At 42.3% G+C, this 13994-nt stretch overlaps 1 protein-coding gene across 3 annotated transcripts in view; it reads left to right on the top strand.

Annotated features, from left to right (window-relative positions):
• The window catches only part of anapc1 (anaphase promoting complex subunit 1), a 221014-nt gene extending 219308 nt beyond the window's left edge, over positions 1-1706 (top strand). For all 3 annotated transcript variants that reach the window (XM_060848972.1, XM_060848952.1, XM_060848962.1), the window contains exon 48: positions 1340-1706. In XM_060848972.1, coding sequence (XP_060704955.1) covers positions 1340-1455 — 116 coding nt within the window. In that variant the 3' untranslated portion in view covers positions 1456-1706. The remainder of the gene's footprint in view (positions 1-1339) is intronic.
• The last annotated feature ends 12288 nt before the right edge of the window (positions 1707-13994 follow it).

Below are 13994 nucleotides of genomic sequence, written 5' to 3'. Positions count from 1 at the left end.
GTTGGGAAGTCATGCTGTGGCTGTACAGGACATTGGTTAGGCCACTGTTGGAATATTGCATGCAATTCTGGTCTCCTTCCTATCGGAAAGATGTTGTGAAACTTAAAAGGGTTCAGAAAAGATTTACAAGGATGTTGTCAAGGTTGGAGGATTTGAGGGAGAGGCTGAACAGGCTGGAGCTGTTTTCCCTGGAGCGTCGGAGGTTGAGGGGTGACCTTATTGAGGTTTACAAAATTATGAGGGGCATGGATAGGATAAATAGACAAAGTCTTTTCCTTGAGGTCGGGGAGCCCAGAACTAGAAGGCATAGGTTTAGGGTGAGAGGGGAAAGATATAAGAGAGACCTAAGGGGTAACTTTTTCACACAGAGGGTGGTACGTGTATGGAATGAGCTGCCAGATGATGTGGTGGAGGCTGGTACAATTGCAACATTTAAGAAGCATTTGGATGGGCATATGAATAGGAAGGGTTTGGAGGGATATGGGCCGAGTGCTGGCAGGTGGGACTCGATTGAGTTGGGATGTCTGGTCGGCATGGACGGGTTGGACCGAAGGGTCTGTTTCCACGCTGTACATCTCTGTGACTCTAAACCTGTTAGACTATAACCTGGTGTCGTGTGACTTCTGGGATTTATATGAGGCACCATTAAAAATCAATTTCTCTACTTACAAGCAATTAACATTAGATAGATTTCGGATGACCATTCTCATCATTGTCAAAAATAATATGAGGAAAAAATTAATTTCTATTAAAATAGCAGCATAGCATATTGTTAGGACATTTCAAATTAATTTGTAGCCAATTAACATAGGAGTCCAGTCATCATGTAGGAAGGTTATGTCGCTAGTTGCAACAAAGGTCAAGAGTGTGGTGCTGGAAACGCACAGCAGGTCTGGCAGCATCCGAGGAGCAGGAGAATCGACGTTTCAAGTAAAAATCCTTCCTCAGGAATGATGAAGGGCTTTTGCCCGAAATGTCGATTCTCCTGCTCCTCGGATGCTTCCTGACCTGCTGTGCGTTTCCAGCACCACACACTCGATTCTAATCTGCAGTCCTCACTTTCGCCTAATTGCAACAAAGTCTTACAAAATGTAAATAAAATCTACAATTGTTCACTAATTCATTAACGATAGTGACTGAGGAAGGACTCTTGACCAGTGCACTGAGACACCATCATGCTCTTCAAATAGAACCTGTAACATTTTGGGTTTATCAATGAGCAGATCAAGCTTTGGTTGGATGCCACATAAATTTTTAGATAGCGGAATCTTTGCACTTAGGGATATCTAGGAATTGCTGACTTTCCTGTTTTCTCACACACTTGTCCTTTATGCTTTAGGTACTGCAAGTTTCTCCGAACTTCTGCTCAAATTCAGCCAACTACATTTGCCAGTGCAGACTCTGCTGAGGTTAGCTCCAGTGATGCTCGGCAGGCCCCAAGCAATGTTGGTTTGATGGTCACTGGGATTTATTACAACTCTAAACCTAGTCAGATCATTCGTGTCTCTTTCTTGTCCAGTTATGGAATTGTTTCTGCATCACTTAAAATATTTTTTAAACTATCTTAGGGTTGTTATTGTTGGAAAGCATGTTAGCAAACACTGTTAATGCCACCAGCAATTGCTGTGCATTGCCGACTGGATTTAGATGTGCATATGTTAACTGAAGAGGAACTGACTTTGTGAATAAAAACATCCACTTTTGCAGTTAGTTGTGATGTTTTATTTTGGTATAAAATTTGCATTGCAAGCATGCAAAGAGGACGAACACGAAAAGGCCAGCCTGTCTCTCTCACCATATGCATAAGTTAAACTGTATCGACCACTTTGTCCCACTTTCAGGCAGCTGTTTCAGTGCAGCCAGACGATAGATTTCCAACTCCTGAAAACAAACAATTTCGGGGACTTCTATGAATGAGAGTAACATCCCCAAAAGCCCGCATCTTTTCTCACCATGGCTGATGTCACAAAGTAGAAACATGTTGCCAGGGTTGTCGTTTGATAACTCTGTGAAAAGAATACCTTCTGTCAGCTCCTGTAACTTATGCTCCACTATCTAACTCAAAATGACCTGAGCATTTTGCCAAAAACTCACGAACCTGAAATCAAGTCTGTTGAGGCATTCAAGATTGCATTGCTGATGACTTGGATGGAAATAATGTGCAAGGCACTGGTGAAAAAGCAGGAGATTGGCACTCGGTAATAGAATCAGTGAAGGCACAATGGGCTGAATGGCCTCTTTTACAGCACAGCCATTCTGTTACTGTCTCCATAGAGTCTGCCTAATCAGCTGAGTATTTTTCAACACACTTTTAATTTCAGATTTCTCCCATTTGTTCATTTTGCTTTTCTATCAAAATTGCCTAACTGGACTAAACCTAAACCTTGGATTATTTTAAAGATTGTTAAAAATTCCCTAAACGCTGAATTTCTGAAGCAAAATGACCTTCTCTTGCATGGCTGTCAAATTAAGTATAAGGATCAGAAGGACTCCGTCTCCCTCTGTTGCTTGACCACAACTGATTCCTTGTCCTGGCCCTTCTGCCCATTCCCCAAGTCTCTCTCTCTCTCTCTCTCTCTCTCTCTCTCTCTCAGCCCCAAACTCCCCAGTTTCATTGTTTCCCCCATCCCCAGCCTATTATCTTCCTCTCTCTCAAGTCTCTATTTCCTTACCTTCATCCCCATCACCTGAACTTCCCTCCTTCTCCCCAAGCCTTGTTTCTGCATCAGTCACCCTCTGTCCTCTGTCATTATTCCCATTCAGCTGATTCCTCATTCTCCAGTCTTACCTGACCCACTTCCAAATCTCCATTCCCCATGGACATCCCTTCCAGCTCGGTGTCACCTATACACCTTCTGTTTTTCCATCAGATGCTGCCTTATTAGGAGGTCATGCTCACCTGCTCGACATTACTTCATCAACCCCTCAAAGGTCACACAAATCTTTTTCTCCCACAAACTGGTGGGCCGTTTCCTTGACACCTTTATCACAATGTGGATTAAGATAATGAAAAGCATAGGCCCTGACATTTATTCCACTGTTCCCCTTGTTGAGGTGCTTCCCTTAGTAACTCATCTGCTGCCTGACCTGCTGTGCTTTTCTAGCACTACATTCTCAACTTCCATTAGTAACTATCTTCTACCTATCAGAATTAATTCCTTATCCAACCCAAACTCTGTACACTTATCCCACAAGCTTTGTTCTGTGACTTTTTGCACTTTGGTTTTCAAAAGGACATTGAAAGTGTAAACCAGTTTATGTAAATCTACCAACCTAGAAACAACCACAGAGTATGGAATCTGTTGGGTGAGTTCTGACCCTTAATATATGTTGAGAGTTGCTAACAACTTGCCCAGCTGATCGTACTGATTCATGATGCACGATTGAGTTGGAGTCTCCTTTAAATAACGCTGAATTGACTACTGTCAGAACCAGAGGCTTGTTCTAACCATGGTTATCTTTCCATTGATTTGGTCATTTTAAACTTTAATGTCAACAGTGCAAAATATTGCTAGTAATTCAGTATTGTCTTCTATCACGAAAACAGTTTTTAAAAAAATGACCATTTCATACCTGTGAATTTCCCTCTATCCCTCGTTTTCGCCAATAACAATTTACAGCCTTGAATGGCCTGTTGACTCAACATATTCAAAAATAATCCTACTGTTTTGATGGCAACTTTCATTTTCCTTTAGCTAAACTTGATACCCATCTCTATTATCTTTCTGTCTATATACAATCATTTTTGTTTGAATCTAATTTGTCCTTGCATATGACCCTTTAGTCATGGGTTTTCCTTTCAAGGCTTTACTGTTAGTCATGCATTAGTGGTCATGCTTTTGCTTCTGAGTCCGAACACTGGGCTTCAAATCCCACATCAGAAACCGGCATGTATTATTTAAGTTGATACTTAGTGAGAAAGTATTCACTTTCATGTGAGACATTAATCCAAGGCCCTATTTTCCCTGTTAACTAGGTATAAAAGATTACATAGCACTACTCCAATTAGTCTTCTCTCTCAATATTATCAGGCTTGCTGTGCCTAAGTTCATCATAGAATCCTTATAATGTGCAGCAGGCCACTTGGCCCATCGAGTTGACACCAATCCTCTCACTTAGACCCACAATCCTGCATTTTTCAATGGCTAATCCACCAAGCCTGCACACTATGAGCAATTTAGCATGGCCAATTCACCTAATCTGCGCATCTTTGGACTGTGGGAGGACACCTACACAGACACCCGGAGAACGTATAAACGCCACACAGGTAGATGCTCAAAGGTGGGATCAAACTTGGGTCCCTAGCCCTGTGAGGAAGGATTGTTAACCACTGAGCCACCGTGCTGCTCTGGATTGGCAGCCAATTGGTAAAATTTGCACTTAATTAGTTGTGAATTGCTCTGGGATGTTGTATAAATGCAAGTGTTATTTTAAACTATTTTTAAGCCTATAAAAAAGGTAAATCGATAGATCCATAAAGCAAGTAACTGTGGTAAGTGCATGTGATCCACTAAAATCTGGCTGACAAAGAGAAATGTTTGAGATCTGAGTGCAGATTGTCTGCCTGTTCTTTATCATGGCAGGGCGACACTTAAACAATGACCATAACTGGTGTGTGCAGTAAACAACATATCACATGTTCTATAAAGTTATTGTCGGGTGTGCAGTTGTAATTTTTATTTAAAAATACTGTAAATGTTTTGTACAGATTTGAACTTGAGCGCTTTTTTTTTGTTTTCCTGCCAATCTTTCATGCTTCACCAGTCAGTGTAAACATGACAGTCCCTGCCGATTACATGAAGAGTAAGCAGCCCTCTGTGTTGACATACAGCAAACCAGTCTGAAAATACCTCACTGTAAACGATTCCTGAGTAAATGCAGCTTGTGAAAAAATGCAGCAGTTGTGCTGTGCTGAAGAGATTATGGGTAGGTACTTCAGAATAGTTTGTATCATATCCTCTTCATGTCTCCAAGGTCCTTAACATCAAATTGGATTTTTAAAGCGGTGTCAATGATGGGAGCAAACAGACGAATTGCTAGGTTTTTAAAAAAGACAAAGGTCCTTGTGGTTCAGCTTCTCATACCCTGCTAGTCACATGATGCAATGTTCATACCATTGTGGACTATCACAAACAATCTCTAGCAATTGGATTGAACTTAGCCCAGATCGGAAATGAGGACAACACAGTCCTGACTTGGAAATAATTTACCATTCCCTCGCCATTTGGTCAAAATTCTGGAACTCTGTATCTAAAGCACTGTTAGACTAGCATCAGTACATAACTGTTGTTCAGGCAAGCAGTCCAGTACCACCACCTCCAGGACAATTAAAGACATGAATTGACTGCAGTAATAGGCCCCGAGAACTTCTATATTCAATAAGATCGTGGCCAATCTGGCTATTCAACATTCCCCCTGTACCTCCATAACCCTTCAACAAGAATCTACTTACCTCTGTTTTAAAAAGATTGAAACTCTCTACCGAAACTGCCTTTTGAAAAATCGTCCCACATATTCTCAACCTTCACGACTCACTTTTGTGACAGTACATTGAGGTACGCAGGACTTAGAGATTGTCAGCTCACAGCTCCAACATTTTAATGATCATAAATTCCTTGACTACCACTGTCCCTGCCATTTCCTGATTCACAGCTGAGTTACCTGTTTCTGTTTCTTGTTAACTTTATCTTGAAGACCAATGACAAACATCTGTTCAATTCATCTACCACTCCTCATTCTCCATTATTCTAAGAGAGGTGACATTAATGTTGACTTTGCCAGTCATTCCCATATTTCACAAACAAATAATAGCAAATATTTTAACAAAGTTCCTTCCAGTTAAGTTATAGTCACAAGCTGCTTTTATTTTCAGTCTCCATGTGAAGTATTTTTGAGGTTCTTGATAATGGATGTCATCTGTTGCCTGCCACTGCCATTCCAAAATTCTCTAGTAACTTTTTTTAAATCTTTGGAATATTATCTGTACATTTAGGCACTGTGTTGTGACTCCCCAGTACTAGGTCTCTCACACAAAAGAGTTGCAAAACAGTCCTTCTCTGAAAGTATTTCGACTGTTTGATGAAAATCCCCATCGCATTGTCATTTCAATTCTATTAATTAGCTGAACATTAATCCATTGGAAAATATTACCACTTATTCCCATTCACTTTATTTTCAGTATCTCCGCATTGAGCAGGGCCTGACTGAAATCTGCCACATCCACAGGCTTACGCAATAATATTGCTTTGTCACACTCAAAAAGTACAAGTAATTTTGATTGACAATGTGGTATTTTTCCATGGCTACTCCTGGTATCTCCCACTATGTGTTACTGGGAAGGATTCTTTAAAATTCATTCATGGGATGTGGGCATTGCCAGCATTTATTTTCCCATCACAAGGTATCCTTGAGAAGGTGTTGGTGAACAGTTGTCTTGAGGCAATGCACTTCATGGGTTGTAGATGCACTCACACGCCATAAGGGAGGGAGTTCCAAGAGTTTGACCCAGTGACACTACAGGAACAGTGATATATTTCCAAATCAGGATGGTGAGTGACTTGGAGGAGTGCTTGCGATTTGTGGTATTCCCATGTATCTGCTGCCCTTGTTCTTCAAGACGGAAGTGGTTTTGGGTTTGGGAGGAATTGTCGAAGGAGCCTTGGTGAATTTCTGCACTGCATCTACTGCACATTGATGGTGGGGGGAGTAAAGATTTGTGGATGTGGTGCTGATCAAGAGAGCTGCTTTGTCCTGGATGGTGTCAAGCTTCTTGAGTGTTGTTGGAGCTACACCCATCCAGACAAGTATTCAATCACACTCCTGACTTGTAGATTATGGACAGGCCTTGGTGAGTCAGAAGATGAGTTACACACCACAGTAGTCCTAGTCTCTGACCTGTTCTTGTAGCCTTGGTATTCATATGGCTAGTTCAGTTGAGTTTCTGGTCAATAGTAATCTCCATGTTGATTCAGCAATGGTAATGCTGTTGAATATCAAGGTGAGTGTGTTAGATTATTTCCTGTTATAAATAACCATTGCCTGGCACTTTTGTGACGCAAATGTTACTTAGCACTTGTCAGCCCAAAACATTTTATTGTGAAGGTCTGGTTGTATTTTGATTGACTGCTTCAGAAATTGCAAATAGGGCTGAACATTGTGCAGTCATTGGCGAACATCCCCACTTCTGGCCTTACGATGGAGGGAAGGTCATTGATGAAGCAGCTGAAGAGGTTGGGTCTAGGGCACTACCCTGAGGAACTCCTACAGAGATTTCTTGGAGCTGAGATGATTGAGCTCCAACAGCCCCAACCAACTTCCAGTGTCCCAGGTATGACTCCAACCAGCAGGGAGTTTTCCTTCGATTCTCATTGACTCTAGTTTTATTAGGGCTTCTTGATGCCACATTTACAGCCTTGATGTCAGGGACAGTCACTGTCATTGCACCTCTGGATTTTACATCTTTTGGCCATATGTAGATGCAAGTGCAGCGGGCAGATTGGTAAGAATTTCATAGAATCCCTACAGTGTGGAAACAGGCCCTTCAGCCCAACATATCCACACCGGCCCTCCAAAGAGTAACCCACCCAGACCCATTCCCATACACTATTACTTGATATTTACCCCTTAACAAGGCACTTAACCCACACAGCCCTGAACACTATGGGCGGTTTAGCATGACCAATCCACCTAACCTGGACATCTTTGGATTGTGGGAGGAAACTGGAGCACCCAGAGAAAACCCAAACAGACCCGGGAAAAACATGCAAGCTCCACACAGTCAGTCGCCTGAGGAAGGAATTGAACCCAGGTCCCTGGCACTGTGAGGTAGCAGTGCTAATCACTGAGCCACCTTGCCGCCCCAGTAAGAATGAGATAACAATGTATTTCCCTCTTGTTTCTTCCTTCAGCAATCCCACAGATTCAGTGTAGCAGCTATGACCTTCAGGAGTCATTGAAGACCCCAGCCGCTTGCTTCCTTGCCACCCTCAGTGCTTCCTTCAAGTGGTAGTTTACACGTGAAAAAGGGGCAGTAACCCTTTCCCTAACCCTGATAATCAGCAGGAGGTTTTCTTGCATGTGTTTGTCTTGATGCCATGAGATCTCGTGAGGCAATGTTGGGGACTCCCAAAGCAGCTCCCTCCTGACATTTGCCACCCCTGCTGATTCTATCCTGGACATGTCCAGGGATGGTGATGGTGGTGTCTAGGACATTGTCTGCAAGGTATGATTCCGTGAGTGACTGTGTCAGGTTGTTGTTTGACTAGTCTGTGAGACCGGTCTCCCAATTTTTGACATCCAGATATTAGTAAGGAGGTCTTTGCAGGGTCGAAAGGACTGTGTTTGCAGCTGTGGTTTCCGGTGCCTCAGTCGATGCCAGCTGGGCCATCCATTTTCAGTCCTTTTTTTCCTTCCTCGAGGTTAATATACCCCTATGGCAGTTCAGGGTCAGCTGCATTGCTGTTGGTGTGGGGTTACATGTGGGACAGACCAGGTAAGGATGGCAGATTTCCTTCACCGAAGGACATTAGTGAAACGATGGGTTTTTATGACAGTGGTTTCAGGGTCATCATTTGAATTTGATTAAATCAAAATTTCTGGCTGTTCTGATGCGATTCAAACCTCGGCCTCTGGCTCACTGATCCAGTGGGTCTTTGGACGTTGTTTACTGCCACCAATCCTCCTTTTTCTCTGCCTTGTTTTGTCCCTGTCTCATGGTTAATAGTAGCACTAACTGCCCAAGAAAAGGAATTGTTCTGAGATACCAAAGAGGTTTATTCTATGATAGCATAAGTCAGCTACATTTGGCCAGACATAATTGCCAGGACCTTAGAGAACGGGTAAAAATACATCTGAAAGCTTGAGTGAACTCCTTGGCTCCATCCACAGATTCTTACATCATTCGAATGAGTGGAATCGATATTACATAAGTATTAACTTCTTTACTCTAGACAGGATAAGAACATGTGGAAATGCACAATGAGACATATCCAAACAATTCATAAATCCATATTGAGTAAGTTTTACGATTTCATTTCTGTTCAGTCCTTCTGACAGGGTTGGCAGACTCGATGAGGGGATGGTAATTATTCCCATGATAAGGGCTTCAGAACAAAGGTCATGGTCTCAAAATACAGGGTAGGCCACTTCTGAAGGAGATGAGAAATTTCTTCACTCAGTGGGAAATCTGTGGAATTCTCTACCACAGAAAGCTGTGGAGACAATGTCACTGAATATATTTAAGAAAGAAATGGGTTCAATTTCTAGAAGTTTATGGTGTCAACTGTATGGGGGGAGATTGGGAATGTGGTGTCGAGATAGAGGATTACGCATGATCCTGTTGAATGGTGCAGTGGAATTTCTGGATAGAAACAGGGGTACGCTATTCAATGTTTCTAAAATGTAGCCCAGTGCGATTGGATGAATGAACTTCTGGTCAGAATCTTACAGGGAAAAAGATCGAGAGTCATAGAGTCATAGAGAAATACAACACGGAAATAGACCATTCGGTCCAACTTGTCCATACCACCAGATATCCTAACCTAATCTAGTCCCATTTGCCAGCATTTGGTCCATATCCTTCCAAACCCTTCCTAATCATATACCCATGAAGATGCCTTTTAAATGCTGCAATTGTACCAGCCTCCACCACTTCCATGGCAGTTCATTCCATAAATGCACCATACTTTGTGTGAAACATCTGCCCCTTAGGTCCTTTTTAAATCTTTCCCCTCTACCCTAAAACTATGCCCTCTAGTTCTGGACTCGCCCAACCCAGGGAAGAGAGTCTATTTATCCCACCCATGTTCCTCATGATTTTGTAAATCTCTATAAGGTCACCCCCTCAGCCTCCAGCTTTCGTGGGAAAACAGCTCCATCCTATTCAGCCTCTCCCCATAGCTCAAACCCTCCACGCTGGCAACATCCTTGTAAATCTTTTCTGAGCCCTTCTGAGTTTCACAATATCAGAATTGCTCACAATATTCCATAAGTGGCCTAACCAATGTCCTGTAAAGCTGCAACATGACCTCTTAACTGCTATACTGAATGCTCTGACCAAACGCTGCCTTCACTATCCTACCTACCTGTGACTCCACTTTCAAGGAGCTAGGAACCTGCACTCAAAGCTCTCTTTGTTCATCTACACTCCCTAGGACCTTTCCATTAAGTGTATAAGTCGTGCTCAGATTTGCTTTTCCAAGATACAATACCTTGCATTTATCTAAATTAAACTCCATCTGCCATTCCTCAGCCCATCTGATCAGGATCCCATTGTATTCAGAGGTAACCTTCTTTGCTGTCCACTACACTTCCAGTTTTGGCATCATCTGCAAACTTACCAACTTTACCTCCTATGTTCACATCAAAATCATTTATATAAATGATAAAAAGTAGTGGACCCAGCACCGATCTTGGTGGCACTCCCACTGGTCAGTCTGAAAAACAGTCCTCTGTCTTCTACCTTTGAGCCAGTTCTGTATCCAAATGGTTAGTTCTCCATGTATTACATGAGATCCAACCTTGATAACCAGTCTCCCATGGGGAACCTTGTCAAATCCTTGAAGTCCATATAGAACGCATCCAATGCTCTGCCCTCATCAATCCTCTTTGTTACTTCTTCAAAGTACTCAATCAAGTTTGTGAGACATGATTTCCCTTGCACAAAGCCAGGCTGACTATCCTTAATCAGTCCTTGCCATTCCAAATACATGTAAATCCTATCCCTCAGGATTCTTTCCAATAACTTGCCCAGCTCTAATGTCAGGCTCACTGGTCTATATACCCTGGCTTTTCCTTACACCTTTCTTAAACAGTGGCACCACGTTAGCCAACTTCCAGTCTTCTAGCACCTCACCTGTGACTATAGTTGATACAAATATCTCAGCAAGGGGCCCAGCAATCACTTCCCTAGCTTCCCACAGAGTTCTAGGCTACATCTGATCTGGGGATTTATCCACTTTTATGCATTTCAAGACATCCAGCACCTCCTTCTTTGTAACATAGACATTTTGCAAGTTGTCACCATGTATTTCCGCACATTCTATATCTTCCATGACCTTCACAGTAAACACTAATGCAAAGTACTAGTTCTTCTCCATCTCTGGTGGCTCCAGTATGGGCTGCTTTGCTGATCTTTGAGGGGCCCTATTCTTTCCCCAGTTACCTTTTTGTCCTGCATGTATTTGTAAAAAAAAAATACATGAAGGACAAAAGGGAGGATTCTGTGTAATTCAAGATGGAAGAGAGGAAAAAGTTGGGGCTGTAAGAGCTGCTCCTTTTTTGAGGTAGTGGAGGTGATTTCCTCAAATTCCAGCAGCAGCAATTACTGTTTTATATGTTGTTGCATTGTTTTGGAACTTTGGAGGAAAAAATGTTAAAACAATAGCACTTCAAAAAGGGATAAAGACAGACAAAGGCAGCATATGATCATTGAGGGAGAGAGAGAAAGAAACCGACACTGCTAATTGACACAGCCTTTGCTGTGTGAATTCATGTGTCGCTGAACATCGGAGTGCATCTAGGAAAAATGAACAAACAGTGAAATTCACAACTGATCTTGGAGGAACCTGTGTGGGAGAGGTCACAGCACATTTATGCACAGATAAATGCATAATTTTTAATGTGTAACCTTGCTGTAAGTCTGCAGTAGTGAGTAGAGTGGGTTCTTTCTTGATTATGTGTTTTAGTAAAATCTGTCTCTTGATTAAATTTAAAAAATATAAACCATAAGTTAACGTGGAGCTCTGGTTATTTTTAAAGCAAAATGACAGTGCTATTTTTCTGGGTCTGTAGATTTTGAAGGTGCAAAGATGGCTTTTAGTCGTGTGATTTGTTCTTCTTGTTGGATGTGGGAGTTTAGGGAGAGTTTACATGTTACTGAGGATTATGTCTGCAGGAAGTATCTTTGGTTGTGAATCCTATCAGATCAAATGGATCAGTTGGAGCAACAGTTAGAGGCAATGAGAAATTTACAAGAGCTAGGGGTGTGATGAATGGAAGTTGTAGGAAGAGAGAAAAGTCACAGATAAAGTCAAATAGATGGTTTAATTCCTGGAAAGGTGTGAGGGGTAGGCAGGTAGTGTAGAAGCCTCCTGTGGAGAAAATGAGGTCTGCAGATGCTGGAGATCAGAGCTGAAAATGTGTTGCTGGAAAAGCACAGCAGTCAGGCAGCATCCAAGGAATAGGAAATTCGACATTTCGGGCATAAGCCCTTCATCAGGAAGTCTCCTGTGGCTATCGCCATTTCAAACACATATGCTGTTTTGGAACATATAGGGAAATGTAGCATGAACAGCTAAGTTTCGGGTATCAAGAATGGGTTTAATGTAATGAGGCTACACCAGGTTCCAAACAATCGATTGTGTTAGGGAATTGTAGTCAGAGGCACTGACAGACATTTCTGTGGCCAGCAGCAAAAATTCAGAATGGTATGTTGCCTCCCTGGTGTCTCAGAGAGGGTGCAGAGATTCTCTTCAGAGTATCCCACTCAGAGCCCTCCAGCCCCTGGTTCAATTCTACCCTTGGGTGACTGTCCGTGTGGAGTTTGCACGTTTGCCCCATGTCTACATGGGTTTCCTCCGGATGCTCCAGTTTCCTCTTATTGTCCAAAGATTTGCAGGTTTGCTGGATTGTCCATGCTAAATTGCCTACAGTGTCCAGGGATGTGCAGACTAGGTGGGTTAGCCACAGGAAATGCAGGGTTATGGGGCTGGAGGGCTCTGAGTGGGATACTCTGAAGAGGATCAATGTGGCTGTGTGGTTTGCTTCTGCACTGTGGGGATTCAATGAAATCAAGTGTTGGCAGTTCTTATACAAGGAAGAGAATGCTGAGGAACTGCTCTGCTCATTGGGATCCAATTTAAAAAAAACCTCAAAAACAAAGAAAATTCTCGTAAAATGTTCACTGTGTTTTGAGAGAATGGGCGGTTTTATTTCTGATTGATACACGTCTGCTTAACCACATACTTTCTCCATGAACCCATTCGAGTTTCCTTGGAACTGACCTCATTATTTAATAAAGGCAGTGAAAAGCATTGTGGAAATGTGGGGTTTTTTTCCGCGCGGAACAGTATGCCAGTTGCAGTCTTGACTAGCAAGGGATTCAAAGGTTATCATGGTAAGTGGGAATGTGGATTTGAGGCCACAATCAGATCAGCCATTATCTTATTAAATAGCACAGCAAGCTTGAGGGGCTGAATGGCCTACTTCTGCACTAGTTCTATGTTCATCCATTAATTTGTCACCACAGGAAGGGGAAGTGATGGAATGCTGCTACAGAATCATGCAGTGGTGATTGAAGAGGGTGCAGCAGACTGTGTGGGCATCAGGAAGGGTGGCCAGACTTAGCAATGTTTTAATGCTTACCCTTACACCAGAAATGAGGTGTAGAAGATGAAGTCCTGGCACTTGCCAAAAAAAGTGAAAGTTGCCAAAAATGAGTGGTTCGGATGTGCAAGAAAATGAGTGGAAAGCTACCAAAATGCATCGCCACAGGGAGAGTAAACACAACAAAGCAACGCAGAGGCTCATTAGTGTAGTAAAAGCCCAGAACAAAAAGATTTTCAAAATTGAATTGTTTGTTGTTAGAACCACGCAGATCATGGTATAATGAGCTATGAAATGATGCAATAAAGTAGGAAAGGATAGGATCAAAATATTCCCAGTAGTTAAGCGGTTCACGATGAAGTTACACAGTTACAAGATTAAATGAAAGATGTTTCAAAGTAAAGAAACAGCTTTGTGCTTTTGCTTCCATGGAGAGTGACCAAGCTAACATCTCAAGTCTGGGTGACTCTTCATCAGCGACTCTTCTTCATCTCTGACGAAGGGTCATCTAGATTTGAAACGTTAGCTTGCTCTTTCTCCACGGATGCTGCCTGACCTCCTGTGATTTCCAGCATTTTGTGTTTTGAAGCTAGCATTCAGGGTTAGATTGGTTAGACTGATGAAAGAACACAGATTGATGGGAGATATGTTTAGGATTATTTGAATGTAGG

Source organism: Hemiscyllium ocellatum, chromosome 3 (assembly GCF_020745735.1).
Source record: "Hemiscyllium ocellatum isolate sHemOce1 chromosome 3, sHemOce1.pat.X.cur, whole genome shotgun sequence".
NCBI classification, from domain to species: domain Eukaryota; kingdom Metazoa; phylum Chordata; class Chondrichthyes; order Orectolobiformes; family Hemiscylliidae; genus Hemiscyllium; species Hemiscyllium ocellatum.
This window is presented reverse-complemented; position numbering and strand designations above follow the sequence as displayed.